At 40.9% G+C, this 27,839-nt stretch overlaps 2 protein-coding genes across 2 annotated transcripts in view; both read left to right on the top strand.

Annotated features, from left to right (window-relative positions):
* LOC137616557 (uncharacterized) overlaps window positions 1-14,897 on the top strand; it is an 82,558-nt gene extending 67,661 nt beyond the window's left edge. Inside the window, exon 5 of the mRNA XM_068346419.1 lies at window positions 12,427-14,897. Within this exon, the coding sequence (XP_068202520.1) occupies window positions 12,427-12,447 (21 nt within the window). The 3' untranslated portion in view covers window positions 12,448-14,897. The remainder of the gene's footprint in view (window positions 1-12,426) is intronic.
* An 11,596-nt stretch (window positions 14,898-26,493) lies between these two features.
* The window catches only part of LOC137615947 (uncharacterized), a 7,713-nt gene continuing 6,367 nt past the window's right edge, over window positions 26,494-27,839 (top strand). The window contains exon 1 of the mRNA XM_068345631.1: window positions 26,494-26,628. The gene's annotated coding sequence lies outside the window, so the exon portion shown is untranslated. The remainder of the gene's footprint in view (window positions 26,629-27,839) is intronic.

Genomic DNA, 27,839 nt, shown 5'->3' with positions numbered 1-27,839 from the left:
GCACCTCTAGTGTTTACCAAACTGATGAGGAATATTGCCAAATTCCTGCATTTAGCAGACATCAGAGCCTCCCTCTATTTGGACGACTGGCTTTTAAGAGCTGCGTCAAGTCGTCGCTGTCTGGAGAATCTCAAATGGACTATGGATCTGACCAAGGAATTGGGTCTCCTGGTCAATATAGAAAAGTCCCAACTTGTCCCATCCCAAACTATAGTCTATCTAGGTATGGAGATTCAGAGTCAAGCTTTTCGGGCTTTTCCGTCGGCCCCCAGAATCAGTCAAGCCCAAGAATGCATCCAGAGCATGCTGAAAAGGAACCGATGTTCAGTCAGACAGTGGATGAGTCTAATAGGGACGCTTTCATCGCTGGACCAGTTCATCGCGTTAGGGAGACTCCACCTCCGACCCCTTCAGTATCACCTAGCTGCTCACTGGAGAAAGGACATGACGCTAGAAGCGGTCTCAGTTCCTTTCTCCGAGAAGATGAAGTCTGCACTGACTTGGTGGAAGAACAACATTCTTCTCAGGGAAGGTCTACCACTGGCTGTTCAGACCCCCGACCACCTTCTCTTCTCGGACGCATCGGACACGGGCTGGGGTGCGACACTGGACGGTCGGGAATGCTCGGGCACGTGGAATCCGGATCAAAGAGCACTACACATCAACTGCAAGGAGCTACTGGCAGTTCATCTGGCCTTGAGAAGCTTCAAGTCCCTCCTAGGCAAGGTGGTGGAGGTGAACTCCGACAACACTACAGCCTTGGCGTACATCTCCAAGCAAGGAGGGACTCATTCGATGACGTTCGAGATCGCAAGGGACCTCCTCACCTGGTCAAGAGATCGAAACATATCGCTTGTAACGAGGTTCATTCAAGGCGACATGAATGTCATGGCAGACCGCCTCAGCCGGAAGGGTCAGATCATCCCTACAGAATGGACCCTTCACAAGAATGTTTGCAACAGACTATGGACCCTGTGGGGTCAGCCCACCATAGATCTGTTCGCTACCTCGATGACCAAGAGGCTCCCAAATTATTGCTCACCGATTCCGGACCCAGCAGCAGTTCACGTAGATGCCTTTCTTCTGGATTGGTCCCATCTAGACCTTTATGCGTTCCCCCCGTTCAAGATTGTCAACAAGGTACTGCAGAAGTTCGCTTCTCACGAGGGGACAAGGTTGACGTTGGTTGCTCCCCTCTGGCCCGCGAGAGAATGGTTCACCGAGGTACTGCAATGGCTAGTAGACGTTCCCAGGACTCTTCCTCTAAGAGTGGACCTTCTGCGTCAGCCGCACGTAAAGAAGGTACACCCAAGCCTCCACGCTCTTCGTCTGACTGCCTTCAGACTATCGAAAGACTCTCAAGAGCTAGAGGCTTTTCGAAGGAGGCAGCCAGAGCGATTGCCAGAGCAAGGAGGACATCCACTCTCAAGGTATACCAGTCAAAATGGGAAGTCTTCCGAAGCTGGTGCAAGGCGAATTCAGTATCCTCAACCAGTACCTCTGTAATGCAGATAGCTGACTTCCTTTTACACCTAAAGAAGGTAAGATCCCTATCAGCTCCTACGATCAAAGGTTACAGAAGCATGTTGGCAGCAGTCTTCCGCCACAGAGGCTTAGATCTTTCCAACAACAAAGGTCTACAGGACCTCCTTAAGTCTTTTGAGACCTCAAAGGAGCGTCGGTTAGCCACACCAGGTTGGAACTTAGACGTGGTTTTAAGGTTCCTGATGTCAGCAAGGTTCGAACCGCTTCAATCAGCCTCTTTTAAAGATCTCACTTTGAAGACTCTTTTCCTCGTTTGCTTAGCAACAGCTAAAAGAGTCAGTGAGATACACGCCTTCAGCAGGAACATAGGATTTACATCTGAAACGGCTACATGTTCCTTACAGCTTGGTTTTTTAGCTAAAAACGAACTCCCTTCTCGTCCTTGGCCCAAATCGTTTGAGATTCCAAGTCTGTCCAGTTTGGTTGGAAACGAACAAGAGAGAGTACTATGCCCAGTAAGAGCTCTTAAGTACTATTTAAGACGTACGAAGCCATTACGAGGACAATCAGAAGCTTTATGGTGTTCTATTAAGAAACCTGCTTTACCGATGTCGAAGAACGCAGTTTCTTATTACATCAGACTTTTGATTAGAGAAGCCCATTCTCATCTGAATGAGGAGGACCATGCTTTGCTGAAGGTAAGGACACATGAAGTTAGAGCTGTCGCTACTTCAGTGGCCTTCAAACAAAACAGATCTCTGCAGAGTGTAATGGATGCAACCTATTGGAGAAGCAAGTCAGTGTTCGCATCATTTTACCTTAAAGATGTCCAGTCTCTTTACGAGAACTGCTACACCCTGGGACCATTCGTAGCAGCGAGTGCAGTAGTAGGTGAGGGCTCAACCACTACATTCCCATAATCCCATAACCTTTTTTAATCTTTCTCTTGAAATGCTTTTTATTGTTGTTTTTGGGTTGTACGGAAGGCTAAGAAGCCTTTCGCATCCTGGTTGATTTGGCGGGTGGTCAAATTCTTTCTTGAGAAGCGCCTAGATTAGAGGTTGTGATGAGGTCCTTTAGTATGGGTTGTAGCCCTTCATACTTCAGCACCTAGGAGTCGCTCAGCATCCTAAGAGGATCGCGAGGCTCAGTAAGGAAGACGTACTTAAAAAGGCAGAGTAATGGTTCAAGTCGACTTCCTTACCAGGTACTTATTAATTTTATGTTTGTTATTTTGAATAACTGCTAAAATGAAATACGGGATACTTAGCTTCTATTGTTAACATGTATGCTGGTCTCCACCCACCCCCCTGGGTGTGAATCAGCTACATGATCACCGGGTAAGATTAATATTGAAAAATGTTATTTTCATTAGTAAAATAAATTTTTGAATATACTTACCCGGTGATCATGAATTAAAGGACCCACCCTTCCTCCCCATAGAGACCCAGTGGACCGAGGAGAAAATTGGTTCTTTGTTGACAAGAAGTACTTGAGTACCTACTCGACAGATGGCGCTGTTGTTGTACACCCCCACCTGTATAGCGATCGCTGGCGTATCCCGCCCGTAGGTTTTTTCTGTCGGGCAGCAGAGCTGCAGCTACATGATCACCGGGTAAGTATATTAAAAAATTTATTTTACTAATGAAAATAACATTTTTATATCTCAACCGCCTTTATTAGGCCTCTTCGATTAGCTTTCCATTTATAATAAACATCAAGATAAATTTTAATGATTTGTTTATATGCGACCTTTCCTATTCCTCCTCTAATCCGAGAGTAGGCGGTCCTAACTTGGAAACCGAAGCTAAACAACGTTGAGCCCTTTCAATCGTAAATAACTTTTACAGAGCAAATGATTTAAAACTTATTAAATAAATATTTTTTAGTAAATATTTTATGAAAGATTTTCTTTGAATAGTCTTCGTACTGTTTCAAAGATGAACTAACGTTTAGTTTATTTATGCTACGCAGTTTGCGCTCTATCGTTACGATAGAGAGAGAGAGAATCACGGTTTCACTTTGCAGAAAGAGTAAATCGATTCTGTTTTGTTCATTCTTCTTTCAAACTTAAATGTTTTAAATACTATTTTAAAGGAACTTGTTAATTGAAAAACCTTTCAGTTTTTTCCTTTGGTCAAATAACCTGTTTATTGACGAAAGGTAAGTGGGCTCTTCTCTTCGGTGCGAAATCAAGAGAGAGAGAGAGAGAGAGAGAGAGACGGAGAGAGAGAGAGAGAGAGACGGAGAGAGAGAGAGGAAGAGAGAACGTTCCGATCTTTATTCTCGTCCCAAGCGAGTAACGTTGTTCTCGAGTCAGTTTTTTACTCTCGTCCCTAGTCTCTGTACGGGGAGAAAGGATAAAACGTTTTTAGTTTTTATTCTCGTCCCAAGGCACTGTACGGTGAGAGATTGAAAACGTAGTTTTGAATGAACTAGTGTTTAGTCTCCTTCCCAGCCACTGATCTTTTTATCTTAATATATGTTTACTGTTTTTTGCTTGTATTAATGTGCTTACATTATACGACTGATTTCGCAATTATAACCTTTTGATGAGGGTAGAATTGGGTGCTTCAGGTAGAAATCAGTTTTATTCATACCTAATGTGAATTGTTGTAAAATTCGATTTCAGTGAAGTAAGTGCAAAACAGAAAATCGTAGTGATAAAGTGATAATTGCGCAAAGTGTTATCAGTGTTGCGACCGTGGGTTCGTCTGTTCGTGCCTGTCGTTCACCTAGTCCGAGACCTCTTGCAAGCTCCCAAGCCCAGGGGAGAAGTAATGTCGTACGACTTATGGGTTCGAGAGGACTTGATCAGCGAACAGACGTTCCCTCTATGGTTTCAGGCGTGTCTCATCAACACCGCCCCTACCATAAGACGAGCGAGACGATTTTCTCCTCGTCATCCGAAGGCTTTTCGCATAAGAAACCGTGGAACAAGGTTTCGAGGCCCTTTAAGCGAAAGTCAGACCTTTCAGGACAGGTCCAACGTCCTGGTTGTAACCATTAGGACAGCTCTGACCCTATGCAGTCATCGGAAGACTGCTCGCCGCCTAAACAAAAGCGTAACACAGGCTCCGAGAGTCTTTTTGTAGGCAAGGTTTTGCAGTCACAGACGTTACCCTCGTCTCTTACCGCAACCATTCCCATTGATCCTAAATGGGTTTTACGGCAAGACATGCAGAATAAGCTTGCCTCTCTTATGGAGGACTATTCTGTTGAGCAGGTTCACGATGATCCTCGCCGCTTAGCTGATCGAGATCTTGGCCGTCAGCCGCCCAAACGAGCCTTTGCTCGTCCTGTTGACATTGACGTTACAAAGTCACGTCAATCGTGTTTTGTAGAGCCTCACTCGATGCAGTCCCGTGTTGACTCTCAGCCGCTTGTGGACGTTCAGCCGCTGCCGCTTGCTCTTGTTGACGTTCAGGACGTTCACCAACCAGCAGAGTTGACTTGTTTTGACGTTGAGCGTCAAGCACCGCAGTCAAGAGTTGTTTTGACTGCTCAGTCTAAGCATTCAATGCAGTCTCGAGTTGACGTCGAACTTCCTCCCGCACCTGTTGTTGTTACTGGTCAGTCCTTTAAGCAGTTACATGACATAGCGTCCTTGACTGCTACTGATTGCTCCTTTGCGTGTGGACTCTGCTTGTCAAGCATTGCCACCACGGCAGGTCTCTCCCTTGCTTGAGACTCGGCTATTGTCGGACAAGGTTCCTTCAGATGAGAAAGTTGCTGATCCCCCTCCTACTGATATTCCCTTGAGGACTCTGTCAGACGGTGAGGAGCCTAAAGCTGCTCAGCCCTCTATGGACTTTAAATAAATCATGCTGATTTTTAAGGATCTTTGTCCGGATCTTTTTGTAACTGCTGCTCCTCGTTCGCCTAAACGTCAGGAGTTTACACTAGGCCTAGCTACTTCGAAGCCGTTGTTTTATAAGCTAGTGCTCTCTCGCTCTTCTAAGAGAGCTTTACGTTTGCTAGGCGACTGGTTAATCACCAGGAGGAATTTGGGGGAGACAGCCTTTGCTTTCCCTACTTTTAAGCTGGCTTATAGAGCGAGAGTCTGATATGACACGGGAGAAGTTCTCGGCTTGGGAGTTCCTGCCTCTGCCCAGATAGACTTCTCAAACCTCATAGACTCTCCCTGGCACCTGGCCATGAGACGCTCCAAGATTTTATGGTCGACTTCAGAGCTAGACCATCTCCTGTTAGGAGTTTTTTTCGAGCGTTTGAAGTTTTGCTGTACAATTATGTCATGCATAAACAAGGCTTTCAGGGATGGCTCCAATGATCTGACAGCTACGTTCTCTGCAGGAACAAGTCCCTCAGGGATGGCTCCAATGATCTGGCAGCCATGTTCACTGCAGGAGTACGTAAGAGGCAAGTGCGCTCAATGTATTCATTGTCAAGACAAACTTCACGATGAAGTCTACCAGGCTGTCTTGACAGCATTAATGGAAGGCGACTGGATGGTCTCTCTCGACCTTCAGGAGGCATACTTCCACATTCCTATACACCCGGATTCCCAACCGTTTCTGAGGTTTGTTTACAGGAATGTGGGGTACCAGTTTCGAGCCCTGTGCTTTGGCCTCAGTCCTGCTCCTCTCGTGCTTACGAGGCTCATGAGGAATGTGGCAAAATCCCTCCATCTATCGGGGATCCGAGCCTCCCTGTACTTGGACGACTGGCTTCTCAGAGCATCGTCCAGTCTTCGCTGTCTGCAGGATCTACATTGGACGTTGAGTCTAGCCAGGGAGTTGGGACTTTTGGTCAACCTAAAAGTCCCAACTGATCCCATCCCAGATTATTCTATATTTGGGGATGGAGATTCGCAGTCCAGTTTTTTTCGGGCTTTTCCGTCTGCCACCCGAATAGAACAAGCCCTGCTCGAAGTCTAACTAATGCTGAAAAGAGAACGTTTGTTCAGTCAGGAGTTGGAACAGTCTAGTAGGGACTCTCTCATCCCTGGAGCAGTTTGTCTCACTAGGGAGACTACACCTTCTGCCTCTCCGGTTCCATCTAGCCTCTCACTGGAACTAGGACAAGACGTTAGAGACGGTATCATTCCCAGTCTCCGAACCAGTAAAGGCATGCCTTAAATGGTGGGACAGCAATATCAGTCTGAGAGAGGGACTATCCCTAGCAGTCAAGAACCCAAACCACGTGTTGTTCTCAGACGCGTCAGATTTGGGTTGGGGTGCGACCCTGGACGGTCGGGAATGCTCGGGTCTGTGGACCTCAAGTCAGAAGAGCATGCACATCAACGGCAAGGAGCTATTAGCAGTCCACTTGGCCTTGATGATATTCGAAAGCTTCTTCGAAACTAAGTGGTAGAGGTCAACTCAGACAACACCACAGCTTTGGCGTACATCTCCAAGCAAGGAGGCACACACTCCTTCACGCTGCTCGAGATCGCAAGGGACCTTCTCTTATGGTCAAGAAATCGAGGCATCTCCCTGTTGACGAGATTCATCCAGGGGGACTTGAACGTCTTGGCAGACTGTGTCAGTCGGAGGGGTCAGGTGATACCCACGGAATGGACCCTCCACAAGGACGTGGGCAAGAGTCTTTGGGCTACTTGGGGTCAACCCACCATAGACCTCTTTGCCTCCTCGTTGACCAAAAGGTTACCAATCTATTGCTCTCCAGTCCTCGATACAGAAGCAATCCACATAGACGCGTTTCTACTGGATTGGTCTCCTCTGGACTTATATGCATTCCCACCATTCAAGATAGTCAACAAGGTACTGCAGAAGTTCGCCTCTCACGAAGGGACAAGGTTGACGTTGGTTGCTACCCTCTGGCCCACGAGAGAATGGTTCACCGAGGTACTTCAATGGCTGGTAGACTTTCCAAGAAGTCTTCCTCTAAGGGTAGATCTGTTACGTCAGCCCCACGTAAAGAATGTCCATCAAAGCCTCCCCGCTCTTCGTCTGACTTCCTTCAGACTATCGAAGGGCTCTCAAGAGCTCGAGGCTTTTCGAAGGAGGCAGCCAGTGCGATTGCAAGAGCGAGGAGAGCTTCTACCATTAGAGTATACCAGTCGAAGTGGGAAGTCTTTCGAGACTGGTGCAAGTCAGCATCTGTGTCCTCGTCCAGTACCTCTGTAGCCCAAATCGCAGATTTTCTTTTACATCTGAGAAAGGTTCGCTCCCTTTCAGCTCCCACGATTAAGGGCTACAGGAGCATGTTGGCTTCGGTCTTTCGACATAGAGGCTTAGATCTTTCCAACAATAAAGATCTCCAAGATCTCCTTAAGTCTTTCGAGACCTCTAAGGAACGTCGTTTGGCAACTCCTGGATGGAACTTAGACGTGGTCCTAAGGTTCCTCATGTCAGACAGGTTTGAGCCATTACATTCAGCCTCCCTGAAGGATCTCACCCTCAAGACACTTTTCCTAGTGTGCTTGGCTTCGGCTTAAAGGGTCAGTGAACTTCATGCCTTCAGTAAGAACATCGGCTTTTCTACAGAAAAAGCCACTTGTTCACTTCAACTTGGTTTCCTGGCCAAAAATGAACTGCCTTCTCGTCCTTGGCCTAAATCTTTTGATATTCCTTGCTTATCAGAGATCGTAGGCAACGAACTGGAAAGAGTATTATGTCCTGTTAGAGCTCTTAAGTTCTATTTAGCTCGTACTAAGTCATTACGAGGTAAATCTGAGGCATTATGGTGCTCAGTTAAGAAACCATCATTGCCTATGTCAAAGAATGCTTTGTCATATTTTATCAGATTTTTAATACGAGAAGCTCATTCTCACTTGAATGAGAAAGACCGATGTTTGCTTAAGGTTAAGACGCACGAAGTTAGAGCTATAGCAACCTCCGTGGCCTTCAAGCAAAATAAATCTCTGCAAAGTATTATGGACGCGACTTTTTGGAGAAACAAGTCAGTGTTCGCGTCATTTTACTTAAAAGATGTCCAGACTCTTTACGAGGACTGCTTCACACTGGGTCCATTCGTTGCAGCGAGTGCAGTAGTGGGTGAGGGTTCTACCACTACATTACCCTAATTCCAATATCCTTTTTAATCTGTCTCTTGAAATGTTTTTAATATTGTTTTTTGGGTTGTACGGAAGGCTAAGAAGCCTTTCGCATCCTGGTTGATTTGGCGGGTGGTCAAAGTCATTTCTTGAGAGCGCCCAGATTAGGGGTTTGATGAGGTCCTGTTGTATGGGTTGCAGCCCTTAATACTTCAACTCCTGGGAGTCTTTCAGCATCCTAAGAGGATCGCTGGGCTTCGTGAGGAAGACAGACTAATAAGGCAGAGTAATCGTCTAAGTCAACTTCCTTACCAGGTACCTTTATATATTTGGGTTTTGTTATGATATAACTGTCAAAAACTCTAAGCATATACGCTGTAAACTTAATTAACTCTGGTCTCTACCCACCACCATGGGTGTGAATCAGCTATTATATATTCACCGGCTAAGTTAAATATTTAAAAATGATATTTTAATTATAAAATAAATTTTTGAATATACTTACCCAGTGAATATATAAATTAAAGGCCCCCCCTTCCTCCCCGATAGAGACCCAGCGGGATGAGAAAAATTGGGTCTGTTTACATGTATATTCGGTATCTGGCCGATAGTTGGCGCTAGTGGGCACACCCGCAACCTTCATAGCAATCGCTCGCGAGTTTTTGTGTGTTTTTCTGTCGAGCCGCCGGAGGCTCAGCTATTATATATTCACCGGGTAAGTATATTCAAAAATTTATTTTATAATTAAAATATCATTTTCGACCAAGAAACTCTGGAATCGAGAATTTGCCACAATTGGGAAATAACGGATAGGACTCAGCCACCCCCAATTAGCCAGGTTGTAAAGTCAAGGAGGATTCAATTAGCTGGTCATATTGCGAGAATAGAGGACACACGTATACTCAAACAAATGCCAACTGCAGAAGTCATGGGACGGAGACCTTCGGGGAAGACCTAGAAAGAATTGGAATAGATGCCTCAAGGATGATCTTGACAGGAAGGGAATTGAAATGGATACAATGAATGGATTTAGTGCAAGATAGAGGGGGCTGAAGATGTTTTTTGAGAGCGGTCATGGGTCAGTAAGTGGTCCAAAGACCAGTGGAGTAAAGTAGAGTAAATGGTTTGATTAATTTTTATCACTAGTAAAGTCTAGATTGTGCTGTCAAGACTTTGTAGTGTCTCTTCAGGTGTTCTCATCATGGATGTAACCCCTCGCTACCTTTTCATGAACTTCTCTTTTTAGAGCAGCCTACAAAGTTCAGTTTAACAGCCCTCTTTTACCAAATATTCTTTTTCTTAAAGATGATGTAAGCTTTATATACTTCATGAGCATTTCTAGTTAAGTGCTCATCCACATAGTAGCTGTTACATATAGTTTCTGGAATCAAAATACTGTATTTTCCTAAGTATAGATATCAAGCTTTTTGCCTATGCAGAGGATGCTACTCTCTTTGCATCAATTCCATCTCCTGAATGTAGATCTGGGGTTGCTGAATCCCTTGATAGAGATCTAGCTAAAATTAGTGCATGGTGCAAATTATGGGGTATGAAGTTGAATCCTAACAAAACTCAAATTATAATTGTGAGTAGGTCAAGGACTTTGGCTCCTCAACATCTGGATCTCAGCATTGATAATGTTTCTCTAACTTTGTATGACTCTTTTATAATTTTAAGTGTGATTCTCGACAGCAAATTTACTTTTGAGAAACACATTAGGTCTGTGTCTTCATTTGCAGAAAAAATTGGCTTATTGAGAAAGTCTTTCAAGATTTTTGGTGATCAATCTATTCTGAAGAAGTGTTTTAATTCTTTCATTTTACCTTGTTTTGGGTATAGTTCTCCTGTGTGGTCTTCAGCTGTTCAAAAGTTCAAACTCGCAGCAAATGTTTTTATGTTGAACAGGCTTGCATAAGTCCTTTTATAGTTTATAAATCGAATATTGTTGTTAATGTTTTTAAAATGTTTTATTTAAATTTTCATTACTTCTTATATCGTTTATTAATTTCCCTATTTCCTTTCCTCACTGGGCTATTTTCCCCTGTTGGAGCCCTTGGGCTTATAGTATCTTGCTTTTACAACTAGGGTTGTAGCTTAGCTAGTAATAATAAAGGGATTTTGACGAAGGAAAAATCTATTTCTGGGGAGAGACCTGTGGCGCCCGGTGAAAAGTCCTTCTTGTATGTCTTTTCTGATAAAACCTTCCAATTATACCAGAGAAAGATAAAAGCATGGAATGCTGAGGTTACAACCCTCGCGCGAGCACCTTTTGGGTGTCGTGTATAAAGCAAATGCACGTGAAATCCACTATTCACAGGTTGTCTTCCATTTAGTTAATTCTTTCGTCAAAGGGATGGGCCGATACAACGGCCCTAGACACACCCCCATCGCCGCACCACCCACGCCACGACGCGAGCGCCATCTGAACAATATCCTTCTTTTTGGAATACTAAGTGTTGATTTGTTTTGTTGTGCTCTCGGTCTTTTTTATCTATCGTGGATTTATTTTGTCATGTCCGAAGCTTCATCTTCACACATTCCAATGTTAAGTACCATAGTTTGTTTTGACAGTATTTTATTGTACCGGGCTTTTGTTTTATATCCAGTATAGTCTGTTTTATTATTCCCGTCTGGCCTTTCATGGCGGCCATTGTTTGTTCACTTGTTGGGAATTCATCTTTGTCTGCCCGTTTAGTACTCTGTCACTTAGGTTCTTGGTTAAGTCCCTGGCCTTATGCCTTTAGAACCGTTATTATTTTTATTTTTATTTTTTTGTGTATTTATGCTCATGGTACTTTTTGCTAGTAAGTCCAGCCTACGAACGAGATAGCGATTTAGCTTTGTATTTGTTTAGTGCCCGCCCCTCCGAGGCGTTCGTCACTCGACTGTGCTATTTATTTAAAGTTTTAGCAGATGCTATTCTTCGATCGTAGTGTTATATGGATGTACATTTTTATTTTATACGTTTATAATAGTGTTGTGTGATTTTTAGTCCTGTTTTTGTGTCCAAGAGAGCGAGAGATTGGGGTCCCCGTTTTCTGTTCGCAGTCACGAGTTACCCCTTTCTCTCGTTTTCTTTCTTTGCTCTGGTGGTTGAGCGGATTTCCCGTTTTCCGTTTTGTGCGTTCAACGGGTTCTCCCTCCCTCACCTCTCCCCCTCGGGGTGGATGATAACTTACGAGTTATTTATTTTTCGTGACTTTTCAATTGTTAGCGTTATTTTGGTCCGTGTTCGTCCTCTCCCCGTTACGGCTCGGGAGTAGTTTATGAACGTTTTCCACTCCGCCTTGAGTTCTACTCCGGCTTGAGGGATTCTCAATGACTTTCGTTCTATTGTTTTATTTATATATTGATAATAATAAAAGTGTGGAATCTATGTCCCTATCTCATAAAACTATGACAGCCCTGTGCATCCCTGTTGAGGATCTCTCTCATATTATCTAGTCATTTTTACCTTATCAGACCATCAACAGATTAGCTCACCTTTTGCCTATGTTGCTGTTCAAAGAATGTTCGAGTACTAATGGCTTTTAAAAGTTAAATTTCTTTTTCAAATAGAAAATAATTACTGTACTGTACATCTCACTGGTACGTCAAATTACGCGAAGAAATATTTAGTACCTGGCATAAGGGACCTGAGGAGTATGGGTCCATCCCATGTGATAATTATTGTTTCTTGAAGCAAGAGCTTGGCATTGAAAAAATTTATTTTCTACATGTTGATAATTATTTATGTACTGTATCTTGTTATAAACTTATTAGTAAAAGAGACTTTATCTTTAGGAAATCTTGCTATCATGATAAGAAATGTACAGTACTGTATTTCCAACTTATTTTAAAAGTTAGATATGAGTTTGAGTATTATATGCCTTATACCAAATGTTAGGAAAAATATATATAAGCTTTCGTATATCGAATAAATTTTTTTTGTAAAAATTAAAATTTAATTTTTATCATTTTAGGTGGATCCTCTTGCTGATTGAAAATCAATACTGAGGAGTGTGTTGCTAGTCTGGTGTTGACATCCAACTGTCACAGAAACCGGTGTATCATTGCAATAAAGGATAAAACTAAGTATGTCTGAGACACTAAAAAGAAATGCTGAAACCAAAGACTCCTCAGAGGAATTTTCAATTCATAAAGATTGGAGTGACACAATAATAAGACTTTCTATACTGCACAAGATTATCAAAAGTCACCACAGTCCAGAGAGTAATATTTTTTTATCTTCAGATATTTTTTTGTGCTTTGGGATATATGCATCATATATTTTTGAGGTGATTTAGACTTGACTGTGTCACTGATATTTGGGTTTGTAAGGGTAATTACTGTAGCATTAGAAGCTTATTTTGGTTTATTGAATACAGTGCTCTGCATCACTTTAGTTTTACTATTTTAGTCTTTCTCATGAGGTCAAATGTACTCTTGAATATAGTACTGTACTCTGCATTACTTTAGTTTTAGTTTTGTTCTTTCTCATAAGGTAAAGTTTACTTATAGATGATCATTACTATTTGCTAAAAGGCACTAAGCTAGGATTTTAGCATTTTATTGCCATAAATTTTTCAGATTTTTTTGTATTTCTACTTCAGGATATTATACAGGATCAGTTAATTTTTCCTTCTGTTTTCCTGCCTACATCCCATTTACCTCTTGCCTTCTACTATTTTCCATGTTTCAAACCCCATTATCCTTTCAATGTCATCATTCTTAAATGTCATGGCCTTATAAGGTAACACATTGAAACAATTTGAATCATATTTAAACTACTTTTGAGATAATGTAAAGGAAACTTTTGCATAAAATCTTATAACTTGAGCATACTGCATTCTCTATTTATAGCTGCAATGTATTTAGATTATTCCAACAGCATTAATCTATTTTCCACATTATGTTTAAACCTTTAATTCTGAATTTATTATCAACTTTATAACCATTTTTTTTAAATACTCTTGTATTTAATTCTTTGCCTCTTTCATTAAATTCATGTTGCATCTTCATTGCACTTACCTCACCCTCTCTATTTCTTTCTTCTAATCCTTCCATTCACCCCCATGTAATTATTATTCCATATCCTCATACAAAATGGTGTATGGAATAACAGATATAACTATTTAACACTTTGTTTCCTCTTGTGCAGGCCGGGTTCTATCTTGATACTAAGTGAATGGCCATGCAATATAAATTGAGGTTCATGATCACTTTTATCTTTACTATGTATTTTTTTCTTTACAGACCCTATATCTTCCTTACCTGTGTTTAGTGAAGCCCTCTCAGAAATTTCTATAATTTAGTTATTATTTTGTCTAAATATTTCACAATGAAGAAAAGAAAATCTAATGATATAAGAATATCCTCAGTCTTTCCACTGACATGTGGGAATTATAATTGACTTGATCATTGTAGTTCGTATTTTTATGATAAGGGTGTTTCAATGAGGTGTGTCATGAGAACAATTGATTTTATATTTTTGTATAGGATTATAAATTACAAAGTTTAGAATATTTTCTAGTTACAGTAGTTTATTCAGTAAAAAAAAATCTTTCTAGAAATGAAGATTGTTATAAAAACCTGAATTGCCATAGGATTGGTTGGGATAAATTTTGAAGCCCTATATGAACATGGAACAGCTTTGAGGCCATTTATACCTACTCATTATTTCCATATTTTCTAAGTATAACTTTTGACTTGTTGGTTAGTCAAAACTGCAAAATATACGAAGTGTTAAAGTTTCGGTTATTTTTTAGAGATGTTTTAAGTTTAATGTTTTTGTGATGTAATTCTGGTTAATTGCTTTTCATCAACTAGCATGGTCTATACAGTTACTTTTTAATATTTTCTTTTTTAACTGGAAAAGTGTATGAAAATAATTGCTTTAATGTTGAATTTCATCATCATAAGCTTTAAAATTAATTTAAGAATTACCATGTGAATGTGTTAATGTATAATCTCTGGTAAATGTTTATTCTATAAGATTTATATTTACTAACCAAAACTTATATAAATACATATTTTTCAAACAATATCTATTATCATTTGAACATGGAGAAATTCTAATTTGAGATTAAATCAGAATGTTAAAAGTTAGCCCTTCTTGGTTTTGTAATAAAATTATTTAGGTACTTGGATATCTATTAACATGCCATGGGAGAAACTGGTATGTATTATGTGGTTTATACATATTTAATATTTTCAGTAGGAGGTCGAAAAGCAATTTTTCTCTGTTGGCATGAGACAATATAAATTTTGTTACAAAGTATGTAAATTCATTAATGAACCACCCTATAGTTGTTTAAATTTTTCTTCCTTTGACCAAACCAATTATTTCTTTCACATTTTGGTGGTCGTTCTTTTTTGTAATACTAGTATCTATAATTTCTATTTTGATCTTTCTTTTAAAAAGGAATTTTTGTTACTTCAGAGGCTCAAAATTGGTGTAAAGTCTTTTTGTTTAGTAAATTGTCATAAGTTGCATTTTATAGTTGTTCTTTGCCTTATTTGTTATTTCCTAGTTATAGTTTGTTCTTTACTTCTGAATTCCTTTTTCTGTACTGTGCTGATTTTGCATTTGTTTGCATCATTATTCTTTTACAATTATGGTTGCTACTTAGCCTGTATAATGATAATATTTTAGGATTATACCCATATTTATTCATACTTTCTTCTTTCAGTCTTGAGTCATCTTATTCAAAGTGCATATTGTATTTATAGACCCTGCATATTGCAACATGTATCCATCTTACTTTCTCCTTTTAACGTCAGGCCTATTTCAAATAGTCCTTCTAATGTCGTAAATTACCATTTCTGTGTTCATGATAACCATACTTTTCTCTATAGCTCTGCTGAAATGTTTGTCTTAGTTACCAGTTTCTTCAGTAGTCTTTCAAATACAAAGTCCTTCTTTTACTTTAACTCATCCTCGTTTCTATTTCAGACTTTAATGGTTTTTTATTCAAACTGTAACTCTATTAGTTACCAGTTTCTTCAGTAGTTTTTCAAATACAAAGTCCTTCTTTTACTTTAACTCATCCTCGTTTCTATTTCAGACTTTAATGGTTTTTTATTCAAACTGTAACTCTATTAGTTACCAGTTTCTTCAGTAGTTTTTCAAATACAAAGTCCTTCTTTTACTTTAACTCATCCTCGTTTCTATTTCAGACTTTAATGGTTTTTTATTCAAACTGTAACTCTATACAGCACTGTAGGCTATTTTTCTTTTTCTGCCCCATTTGCTTTTGTATCATGTATGGTACTTAGAATTTTCATTTAATGTGTTCTTATGTTTTTCATCTTTCCATTGTTTCGTACAACACTTTTCCTTGTTTTGTATTACAGAATAGGGATTAGCAACAGTTTTAACATAGTGGCTTAATACCAAATTATTACTATACTGTATGCGAACATGTAATATACATGCTGTACATACCAAATTATATTCATACTGTACATGATAACATATAAATACTGTATACAGTTTAGAAAAAAGTTCATACTACATGTACAGTACAAGAAGTTGCATGGTCACTCTCTCAATTATAATTCTATTCATACATAATGATTATTCACCATTCATATTGAATAGGTTCTTTTTAATTCACATATTAAATTTAGTCAAAGTCACTAACTGTACTACTAATATACTAATTTTACATTAATTATCATATACATTTTAATGTTGACTTTACGTTTACAAAGATTAGCCTAACTCAAAATGAGTTCACTCGAGTTTCTTGTATCCCACTCTTTGTCTCCTTTGAGTCCTATTAGGCCTAGGTCTTTATTTATCCACTTTCTGTGTGATTTCCTTGGATCTTTTACAGGTTTTGATTATGCTATTTCTATATCTATTGCTTTTCGAACTTAACTTTTCTTGATTCCTTCTCTTTACTTATACAAAACATCTCGATCTTTGAGTTTTCAGTCTTTTAACACAGTATCTCTGCCATTTTGTCACTCATATTATTGTCTTTCTTGCATACACTAGGCATGGTTGTTGACATTTTAAAATTGCAGCAAATTTTTCAAAATCACCATTATCCTAGTCAGTGTCCATGTTTATATCGTGAAAAGTAGTCAGACTTCATGAGCCCGTTTTAAACGTTCTTTCTCTGCTAATGGATAACTTATATTTGCTCATAGTCAAGCTGTTTCTTACCATTTCATTCGACACTAAAGCTAATCTCCTTTACTGCCCATTTGGTTTCCAATATAAAAGAAATTTTGTACCTTGCCCCAAGGTTTTCAGCTTCACTGTTTCAGACAAAGTACTATTTTCATCATATGGGACTTTTCATTTGAATACTTTTCCTTTTACATATATTTTTACATATATTTTTACTTGAATATATTTTAAGAGCTTGTGAAGAAATACTGTAGGTTTTAATATACAAAGTTTGATAGTACAATATGAAGTATAATATCTATTAAGATCATTTTATTTCATTGATTTTTTTGTGTTTACAGTATTACAATTCTACTGTCATTATTAGGGTTCAATTCATCACTCTTTTTAGCACTTTTTCAAGTGTGGGCCCATTAAAAAACATGAAGAGCAGGAGCAGGATTGTGTACTGCATACTATTAAGTGCTTATTCTGTTACTCCTATTGACCATAACTGCATTATAAACAATACTTGTGTATTTTTCAATATTAATCTTACCCGATAATCATGTAGCTGTCAACTCTGTTGCCGACAGAAATCTACGGTCGGGATACGCCAGCGATCGCTATACAGGTGGGGGTGAACACAACAGCGCCATCTGTGGTCAGGTACTCCAGTACTTCTTGTCAACACCACCTCAATTTTTCCTCTGTTGTGCCTCCGGCTAGACCTACATGGATACGCTGTTGATTCTGGAGTTATTGCTCACGATTTGGTGATGTATTTGCTCTAGAGTTTAGCCTTCGCTATTCAGGAAGCTTTATCATTAGCTTAGCAAGTTTTTGGAATTAATTTGATTTAATTTTTGATTTAATTTTGGTGACGAAGAGAGTATGAACTCTCTTTCACTTTTAATGGCCGACCCTTCCCTTAGACGGAAGTGTTGGTGTCGAAGAGAGTATAGACTCTCTTTCTTAATTTTGCTTAACAAAAGTTATAGATTTATTTTATATCTCTCCGCCTTTTATAGGCCTCTTCGATTAACTTCCTTTTATTATAAACTTATTAAAATTAATTTTTATATTTGTTTATATTCGACCTTTCCTAATAGTAGGCGGTCTTTTCTTGGAACCGAAGTTAATTAACATTGAGCCCGTCATTTCGTTTTTACCTGTTAACATATTATGCTATTTTAATGTTTTTGAAAGAATTTCTTTGATAGTCTCGTACTGTTTTCAAAGTTGAACTAACGTTTTGTTTTGTCTCTGCAGTTGTTGACGTTCAGAACGTTCAACTTGCGCTCTATCGTTACGATAGAGAGAGAGTATTCACGGTGTCACGTTGCAGTAAGAGTAAACCGATTCTAGCGTTTTGTTCATTCTTTCTTAGCTTAAATGGTTTTAATTCTAATAAAGGAACTTTTTATTTGGGAAATCTTTCAGTTTTTTTCCTTTAACAATAATATGTTTTAACGATATATATAATTGGGCTCATCTCTCAGGTTCTAAGTCAAGAGAGAGAGAGAGAGAGATAGAGACGGAGGGAGAGAGAGGAGGATAAACGTTTCGTTCAAGCGGGTAACGTTGTTATCGTTTTTGCTCTTCTCCCTAGTCTCTTTAGGGGAAGAAGGTAAACGTTTCTAGAGTTTTATTCTTGTTCCCAGGCTTTATGCGGTGAGAGATTTTAAACGTAGTTTATTTGATCTAGTGTTTAGTCTCTTTTCCAGCCACTGAATTATTTATCTTTCATTATGTTTTTCTGTTACATTGTAATACTGTTTTCGCAATTACTAACTTTTAATGAAGGATAGAATTGCGTGTTTCAGGTACAAACCACTTAAAGTTTCGAGTTCAGTGAAATAAGTGCAAACAGAAAATCAAAAGTGATAAAGTGATAAGCGCAAAGTGTTACAGTGTTGCGTTCGAGGGTTCGTCTGTTCGTGCCAGTTGTTCGCCTAGTCTGGGACCTCTTACAAGCTCCCAAGCCCAGGGGAGAAGTAACGTCGAAGGACTTATGGGTTCATCAGGCCTTGATCGACGAACAGACGTTTCCCTCCGTGGTTTCGGGTGTAACCAACTCACGTAGCCGACGTGATCACCCCACCCACACAAAGACGAGAGAGCCCATTTATTCCTCGTCTGCGGAAGAGGTTTCTCGCAGAAACCATGGACCAAATCTTGCAGCTTTTAAGTGCAAGTCGGTCCCTTCCGCGCAAGTCCAACTCCTAGGTGGAGCCATTAGCACTGGGTCAGTTCGGACTTGCTGCAGTACGACAACTGCACACCTCCCAGAGAGGCAAGGTGGTACCGCAACAGGCAGTAACTCAGTCTGTTGCCGCACCAGCTGTTTTAGACCCTCAGTCTCAACGGACAGTAGCTCCGTTTGTTGTTGTCTTTCTTAGACTCTAGTGGTCTATGCTGCAGACAATGCAGTCTCAGCTTGCGGTGTTGATGCAGGAGTTTCAGGCAGAGAAGGTTAGCACACCTCCTCCTGCGAGCGCTCCTCCACCTCTGCGCAGTCCACCCTGCCAGACGTATGATGTTGAGGCTCCTCCTGCCTCCATGCGTGAGCTGCCGCATTGGGAGTTGCCAGGTACCAGCGCTATGCAACAACCTCCACTTTCCTTGAGGCAGGAGCCTCATGCTTTGCAGCAACCTCCTCTTCCCTTGAGGCAGGAGCCTCATGCGTTGCGGCAACCTCCTCCATCCTTGAGGCAGCAGCCTCATGCGTTGCAGCAACCTCCACCATCCTTGAGGCAGCAGCCTCAGGCTATGCGGCAACCGCCTCAACTCTTGAGGCAAGAGCCTCAACTCTTGAGGCAAGAACCTCAACTCTTGAGGCAAGAGCCTCAACTCTTGAGGCAAGAGCCTCAACTCTTGAGGCAAGAACCTCAACTCTTGAGGCAAGAGCCTCAACTCTTGAGGCAAGAGCCTCTCTCTGCGCAGCTACCTCCTCAACCCTTAAGGCAGACGCAACTCTTGAGGCAGGAACCTCATGCTATGCGGCAACCTCCTCTAACCATGAGGCAGGAGCCTCATGCTATGAGGAGCCTCATGCTATGTGGCATCCTCCTCAAACCATGAGGTAGGAGCCTCATGCTATGCGGCATCCTCCTCAACCCATGAGGCAGGAGCCTCATGCTATGAGGAGCCTCATGCTATGCGGCATCCTCCTCAACCCATGAGGCAGGGACCTCATGCTATGAGGAGCCTCATGCTATGCGGCATCCTCCTCAACCCATGAGGCAGGAGCCTCATGCTATGCGGCAACCTCCTCTACCCATGAGGCAGGAGCCTCATGCTATGCGGCATCCTCCTCAACCCATGAGGCAGGAGCCTCATGCTATGCGACATCCTCCTCAACCCATGAGGCAGGAGTCTCATGCTATGAGGAACCTCATGCTATGCGGCATCCTCCTCAAACCATGAGGCAGGAGCCTCATGCTATGCGGCAACCGCCTCAACCCATGAGGCAGGAGCCTCATACTATGCGGCATCCTCCTCAACGCATGCGGCATCCTCCTCAACGCATGCGGCATGAGCCTCATCCCTTGCAGCATGAGCCTCATCCCATGCAGCATGAGCCTCATACCATGCAGCATGAGCCTCATCCCATGCAGCATGAGCCTCATCCCATGCAGCATAAGCCGCACGCCATGCAACATGCTCTGCTTACCTTACAGCATGCTCTACATACAGCATGCTCTGCATACAGCATGCTCTGCATACCTTACCGCATGCTCCTCAGTCACACATCTTTGGTTGTTGCCAACTCACTAGACTGTCAAGCAGTTTCATAACGTTGCCTTCTAGTCTGCTGCTTTTGCACCAGTGAAACCCTCACTGAGAGAACTTAGCTTTTCTCGGATATGGTTCCTGTAGATGAGAAAGTGCTATTCTCCCTCCTTCTGATATTCCCTTGAGGACTCTGTCATTTGGAGAGGAGCCTTTAGCTGCTTAGCCTCCTATGGACTTTTATTTAAGCATAACATGCTTCCAGGGAGGGTAATGGTTCCACTTCAGTCGCTAACCCCGTCTGTTACCACACCTGCTCCCATAGACCTTGAGCTTTGTTGCAAGACATGCAGTCCAAGCTTAGTCCTTGTTAGAGGATTTTTTTGTTTACGGAGTCAGTGTGTCACTGGGAAGACGTTCAACAACCAGCAGAAGTGACTTGTTGTGACGCAGTGCGGCAACCTCAGCAACCCGATAAGGAGTTGTCTGTACGACCCAGACAGTCTAGACAGCTTCGGGTTGTCGCTGTACTTCCTCGCTTCCCCATGGTTGACAGTTCACAGACTGTGCTGCAGTACCATGATCTTGTGTCCGGCTCCGTCAGACGACTAGCTTTTAAGAGCTCCCACAAGTCGTCGCTGTCTGGAGATTCTCAGATGGACTATGGATCTGACCAAGGAACTGGGCCTCCTGGTCAATTTTGAGGAGTCCCAGCTCGTCCCATCCCAGACCATTGTCTACCTGGGTATGGATCTTCAGAGTCGAGCTTTTCGGGCTTTTCCGTCGGCCCCAAGGATCTACTAAGCCCTAGAATGCATCCAGAGCATGCTGAGAAGGAACCGATGCTCAGTCAGGTAGTGGATGAGTCTAACAGGGACACTTTCATCGCTGGCCCTGTTCATCGAGTTAGGGAGACGCCACCTCCTCCCCCTTCAGTATCATCTAGCGGCTCACTGGATAAAGGACATGACGCTAGAGACGGTCTCAGTTCCTGTTTCCGAAGAGAGGAGGTCTACTCTCACGTGGTGAAAGAACAGCTTTCTTCTCAAGGAAGTCTACCTTTGGCTGTTCAGAAACCCGACCGCCGTCTCTTCTCTGACGCATCAGACACGGGCTGGGGTGCGACTTTGGACGGACAGGAATGCTCGGGAACATGGAATCAGGAGCTAAGGACACTTCACATCTATTGCAAGGAGCTGTTGGCGGTTCATCTGGCCTTGATTAACTTCAAGTCCCTCCAGCTTAACAAGGTGGTGGAGGTGGACTCTGACAACACCACAGCCTTGGCTTACATCTCCAAGCAGGGAGGGACTCATTCGTGGAAGTTGTTCTAGATCGCAAGGGACCTCCTCATCTGGTCAAAAGATCGAAAGCTCACGCTGGTAACGAGGTTCATTCAGGGCGATATGAATGTCATGGCAGATCGCCTTAGCCGGAAGGGTCAGGTCATCCCCACAGAGTGGACCCTTCACAAGAATGTTTGCAGCAGACTTTGGGCCCTGTGGGGTCAGCCAACCATAGATCTGTTCGCTACCTCGATAACCTAGAGGCTCCCGTTGTATTGTTCTCCGATTCCAGACCCAGCAGCAGTTCACGTGGATGCTTTTCTGCTGGATTGGTCCCATCTCGACCTGTATGCATTCCCGCCGTTCAAGATTGCCAACAGGGTACTTCAGAAGTTCGCCTCTCGCAAAGGGACACAGCTGACGTTGGTTGGCTCCGCTCTGGCCCGCGAGAGAATGGTTCATAGAGGTACTGCAATGGCTGGTCGACATTCCCAGGACTCTTCCTCTAGGAGTGGACCTTCTACGTCTACCTCACGTAAAGAAGGTACACCCAAACCTCCACGCTCTTCGTCTGACTGCCTTCAGACTTTCGAAAGACTCTCAAGGGCTAGGGGCTTTTCGAAGGAGGCAGCCAGAGCGATTGCCAGAGCAAGGAGGACATCCACTCTCAGAGTCTATCAGTCTAAAGGGGAAGTCTTCCGAAGCTGGTACAAGGCCAATGCAGTTTCCTCAACCAGTACCACTGTAACCCAGATTGCTGACTTCCTGTTACATCTAAGGAACGTAAGATCCCTTTCAGCTCCTACGATTAAGGGTTACAGAAGTATGTTGGCAGCGGTTTTCCGCCACATAGGCTTGGATCTTTCCACCAACAAAGATCTACAGGACCTCCTTAGGTCTTTTGAGACCTCAAAGGAACGTCGGTTGTCCACTCCAGGCTGGAATCTAGACGTGGTCCTAAGGTTCCTTATGTCATCAAGATTTGAACCTCTCCAATCAGCCTCTTTTAAGGACCTCACATTAAAAACTCTTTTCCTCGTGTGCTTGACAACAGCTAAAAGAGTAAGTGAGATCCACGCCTTCAGCAGGAACATAGTTTTCACATCTGAAACGGCTACATGTTCCTTGCAGCTCGGTTTTTTGCTAAACGAGCTTCCTTCACGTCCTTGGCCTAAGTCGTTCGAGATCCCAAGCCTGTCCAACTTGGTGGGGGACGAACTGGAGAGAGTACTTTGCCCAGTTAGAGCTCTTAGGTACTATCTAAAAAGGTCATAACCTTTACGAGGACAATCAGAAGCCTTATGGTGTGATATCAAGAAGCCTTCTCTTCCAAGGTCTAAGAACTCAGTTTCTTACCTATTCAGGCTCCTGATTAGGGAAGCACATTCTCATCTGAAGGAAGAAGACCTTGCTTTGCTGAAGGTAAGGACACATGAAGTGAGAGCTGTGGCTACTTCAGTGGCCTTCAAACAGAACCGTTCTCTGCAGAGTGTTATGGATGCAACCTATTGGAGAAGCAAGTCAGTGTTCGCATCATTCTATCTCAAAGATGTCCAGTCTCTTTACGAGAACTGCTACACCCTGGGACCATTCGTAGCAACGAATGCAGTAGTAGGCGGGGGCTCAGCCACTACATTCCCATAATCCCATAACCCTTTTAACCTTTCTCTTGAATACTTTTTATGGGTTGTACGGTCGGCTAAGAAGCCTTCCACATCCTTGTTGATTTGGCGGGTGGTCAATTCTTTCTTGAGAAGCGCCGAGGTTAAAGGTTGTGATGAGGTCCTTTAGTATGGGTTGCAGCCCTTTATACTTCAGCACCTAAGAGTCGTTCAGCATCCTAAGAGGACCGCTACGCTCAGTAAGGAAGACGTACTTAATAAAGGCAGAGTAATGGTTCAAGTCGTCTTCCTTACCAGGTACTTATTTATTTTATGTTATTTTTGAATAACTAATAAAATAAAATACGGGATACTTAGCTTCTTTGTTAACATGTATGCTGGTCTCCACCCACCACCCTGGGTGTGAATCAGCTACATGATTATCGGGTAAGATTAATATTGAAAAATGTTATTTTCATTAGTAAAATAAATTTTTGAATATACTTACCCGATAATCATGATTTAATTGACCCACCCTTCCTCCCCATAGAGAACCAGTGGACCGAGGAAAAAATTGAGGTGGTGTTGACAAGAAGTACTGGAGTACCTGACCACAGATGGCGCTGTTGTGTTCACCCCCACCTGTATAGCGATCGCTGGCGTATCCCGACCGTTGATTTCTGTCGGCAACAGAGTTGACAGCTACATGATTATCGGGTAAGTATATTCAAAAATTTATTTTACTAATGAAAATAACATTTTACATTGTCAGCCTCAGAAGTATTTATGTACTCAGTCACATGTAGCCAGGTATTCATACAGAAACTACATTTTAGTTTTACTAAGATATTTCAATCATTTCTGCTACTGAGAGTGTAGTAGTTTCTTTTTTTTTCAGATCCCAAGAGAACAAGACAGCATTTCTACTGATGTATCATACTGTATATCTTTCGTAGAGTACTGTCTAGTAGTAGACTTGTTACCATTGAAAAAGTATCTCCTCAACTAGAAGACGATGCCTCACTAGTCGAGACATCACTTAAGAGAGTACACAAGTTAGGTAAAGTTGTTTGGAACAGTAATGTGCCAAACCACTCCAGAAACTTGTCAGTTAAAGTCTGTCTCTCTTGACCCAAAGACATACGCTTTCTCGTGGATGTATTCTGTACAACTTGCACCTAATGTCAAGGTAGAAATGCTCACAAGTTGATCTTTCAGTACAACAAAAACTGCCCCTCCAGCTCATTTTTGAAATATAGACTTGATTGGTTCCTCTTTTTCTTGTACGGTATATTAGATGTAAGGTTTTTCAAAAACCTTTTTTTTTTCCTTGGATGGAGAGTCAACGTAATGTCTATACAGCTCTCAATTTCAAAGAGCTTTGTTTTGGTTTGCATGTACATGGCAGAGTTGTTTTTGCCAACAATTTGACAGGTATTTAGATTTGAGAACTCTTAAGATTTTAACATCCTGTCAGTTTGCTAGAATACATTAAGAACATTCCCCATATCAATACCTATGAATGAAAATTTGTTTCTTTTCAACTCGCTTGCAGTTACCATTAGGTCAATAGCCCCTGTTTAAATGTATTGAATACAAGATTTAAAATTATTGCCCATCACTCGTGGGTACTAAAACAATAACAGAAATATGGAATCAAAATAAATCGATCATATATCTTGAAGACAAAGTACAAAAGTAAGCATGATGTAACTATGCAGTTCAACCAAATCCCAGTCTTCCCACCAACATTATAAATTTTGCTATGAGTTTTCAGCTTGTATGTTACACTTTTATGCAAAAGTTTTCTTTTGTGCTAGAATATTATAGTTAGGAGCACAACTTTTAAGCAAAAATAAGGAAAAAAGAACCCAATTTAGAATATACGTTTTATAAATTATGAGGCATCAATTAAAACTTTTAATTACCGTAAGCTAGTTTCCATATCTAATTTCATTCTTTAGATTTGCATAAAATATAAAGCGGTCATTTATTATCAAACAAAGTAGAAAAAAAATAAAAGTAAAGGCTATGTTAATTTTGGGGAGGTGACAGAAAAGCCTGAAGTAACATAAAGGAATTAGATAGCATAGAGGGATATAAAATTATAATATAACTAGTCAATACTCAGAAAGTTATTGGTAGTAACCTACACCTGAATTGAACGTATGGTTTTTCCAGCTTGGGTGATAATGTGATTTGACAATACCAAACGTAATTCAGCTTCTATCTCGTCTACAGTTCCAATGATTATTGCTCCGCCACGGCTCGTAGCGCCAAGAAAATCAACATTGGCCAACATCACTGCTCTTTAATTCTTGCAAGTGGTACATGAGCTGTGCTCACAAAAACGGAGGTCATTATTTCTCTGATTATTTTTTTTTATTTTTTTTGTTTTTACTTTCACAAGAGCAACAATAACTATTTTTTAAAACCTAATTTTTTTCTCTGCGTGGCTAGCTGCACATTCTATTCAGTGGGTCATTATTTTGGAGATATATATTTTTTTTACTTTCACATGAACAGTAATAACTATATGGGTACTGCCTAGAAAACTTCTTAATAAAAACATGTCCCTTTATGTTTTCTATACCCTTTCATCATACTAGGCCTATATATATATATATATATATATATATATATATATATATATATATATATATATATATATATATATATATATATATATATATATACATACATACATACATACATACATACATACATGCCATTGCTAACGATTAAAGACTTTCTCTTTTACTATAGTTGCCCATTGAAATTCAAATTACTTTTCTATGTCAACATTTCATTTCCTTGTTAAGAAAACGTTAAAGTCCATAACTGATGTAATTTAGAAGTCTTGTTTTTTGTTCAATTGTTATCTTATTTTTAGGATTAATATATTTGGTGTTCCTAATATACCGGTACCTTTATTTGGGAATTAGTTGTATCAAAGAAGGTCAAACTAACCTTTTGTTGTTGTTGTGAATTAAAGCCAACAGTTCATGTTGGCATGGGCCATTCTCTTGGTCGGCCCGTAGTCTAACCTTTTGAAAAGATATCAGTTTTACCATGTGTACGATAGTTGATATCCTTTGTATGAAGCTCAAACATGCAAGGAATGTTTTTTTCCCCTCCCCCCTCCTTTTTTTAATACAGGGGCTAACTTGAGACTCGCTTTATAGTTTATATATTATGACAGATCTATTTTAATGTTGTTACTGATCTCGACATATTTAATATCCATTATCAATTACTTCTCAGATATATTATTTCCTTATAATTGCTGTTGCAGGTGTCGAGGTGCCAGTGATGGAAGATGGGAATTTGAAAGAAATTACAGGAGAGGAAGTGAAGAAAGCATTAGATGAAACGAGAGCAGGAAAAGCACCTGGTATGGATAATATGATGGCTGAGATTATAAACGACTATACTTAAATGGTTGGTGAGGTTGGTTAATATATTTTTGATGTCGTCAATAGGAGAAGGACACTCCAAAATCAAACCATTAGCCTATTCTCTAATCTTGGGTAGTGCCATAGTCTCCGTACCATAGTCTCCCCCTGTCTTAGGTTAGATTTCTCATGAATAAGGGTACACTCGGTCACACTATTCTATCTTATTTCCCTTCATCTTATTTTTTTTATAGTTAATATATGAAATATCTATTTCAATGTTACTGTTTTTTTTTATTTCTATTGTTAATTACTTCCCTTGAAGTTTATTCATTTCCTTATCCTCTCCTCACTGGGCTATTTTCCCTGTTAGGGCCCTTAGGCTTATAACATCCTGCTTTTCCAACTAGGAATTTAGCTTAACATGTAACAACAACAACAACAACAACAACAACAACAACAACAATAACAATAACAATAATAAGGGAGGACGATGATGATGATGATGATGATGATGATAGGATTAAGGATAAAACAGAGGATGCCATCTTAGAAGTACTTTGTGGTTTTAGAAGAGATAGAGGATGTATGGATAAGATTTTTTACAATTAGACAGATATGTGAGAAATAATCAACAAAAGGTAAGGAGGTGTATGTTGCATTTATGGATCTGGAGAAAGGTTATGATAGAGTTAATAGGGAAACGATGTGGAATATGATGAGGTTAAGTCGAAGTGGTGGAAGGTTGTTGCAAGCATTGAAGATTTACTACATAGATGGTAAAGCTTTTGTTAGGATATGAAGTGAAGTGAATGAGTGGTGTCCATTGAGAGGGACTGAGACAGGGATGTGTGATGCCATGGTTGTCCAATTTGTTTGTTGATGGAGTTGTGAGACAGGTGAAGGAAGGCTCGAGTGCTTGGTCGATGATTGGAAGTGATAGATGAGGTGAATCATGAGTGGGAGGAGAATCAGTTGTTGTTTGAAGATGATGCTGTATTGGTTGTAGCCTCGGAGGAGTAGCTGGGTCGATTAGTGACAGAGTTTTGGAAGGGTGTGTGAGAGAAAATTTGAGAGTTAACGAGGGAAAGAGTAAGGTTATGAGACACATGAGAAGGGAGGGTGGTTCACGTTTAAATGACATGTTGAATGGAGAATTACTTGAGGAAGTAGATCAGTTTAAGTATCCATGGTCTGTTGTTGCTGCAAATGGTGGAGTGAAAGCAAATGTACGTCAGAGAGTGAATGAAGGATGTA

The sequence above is a fragment of the Palaemon carinicauda genome, chromosome 22, assembly GCF_036898095.1.
Source record: "Palaemon carinicauda isolate YSFRI2023 chromosome 22, ASM3689809v2, whole genome shotgun sequence".
Taxonomy (NCBI): domain Eukaryota; kingdom Metazoa; phylum Arthropoda; class Malacostraca; order Decapoda; family Palaemonidae; genus Palaemon; species Palaemon carinicauda.
This window is presented reverse-complemented; position numbering and strand designations above follow the sequence as displayed.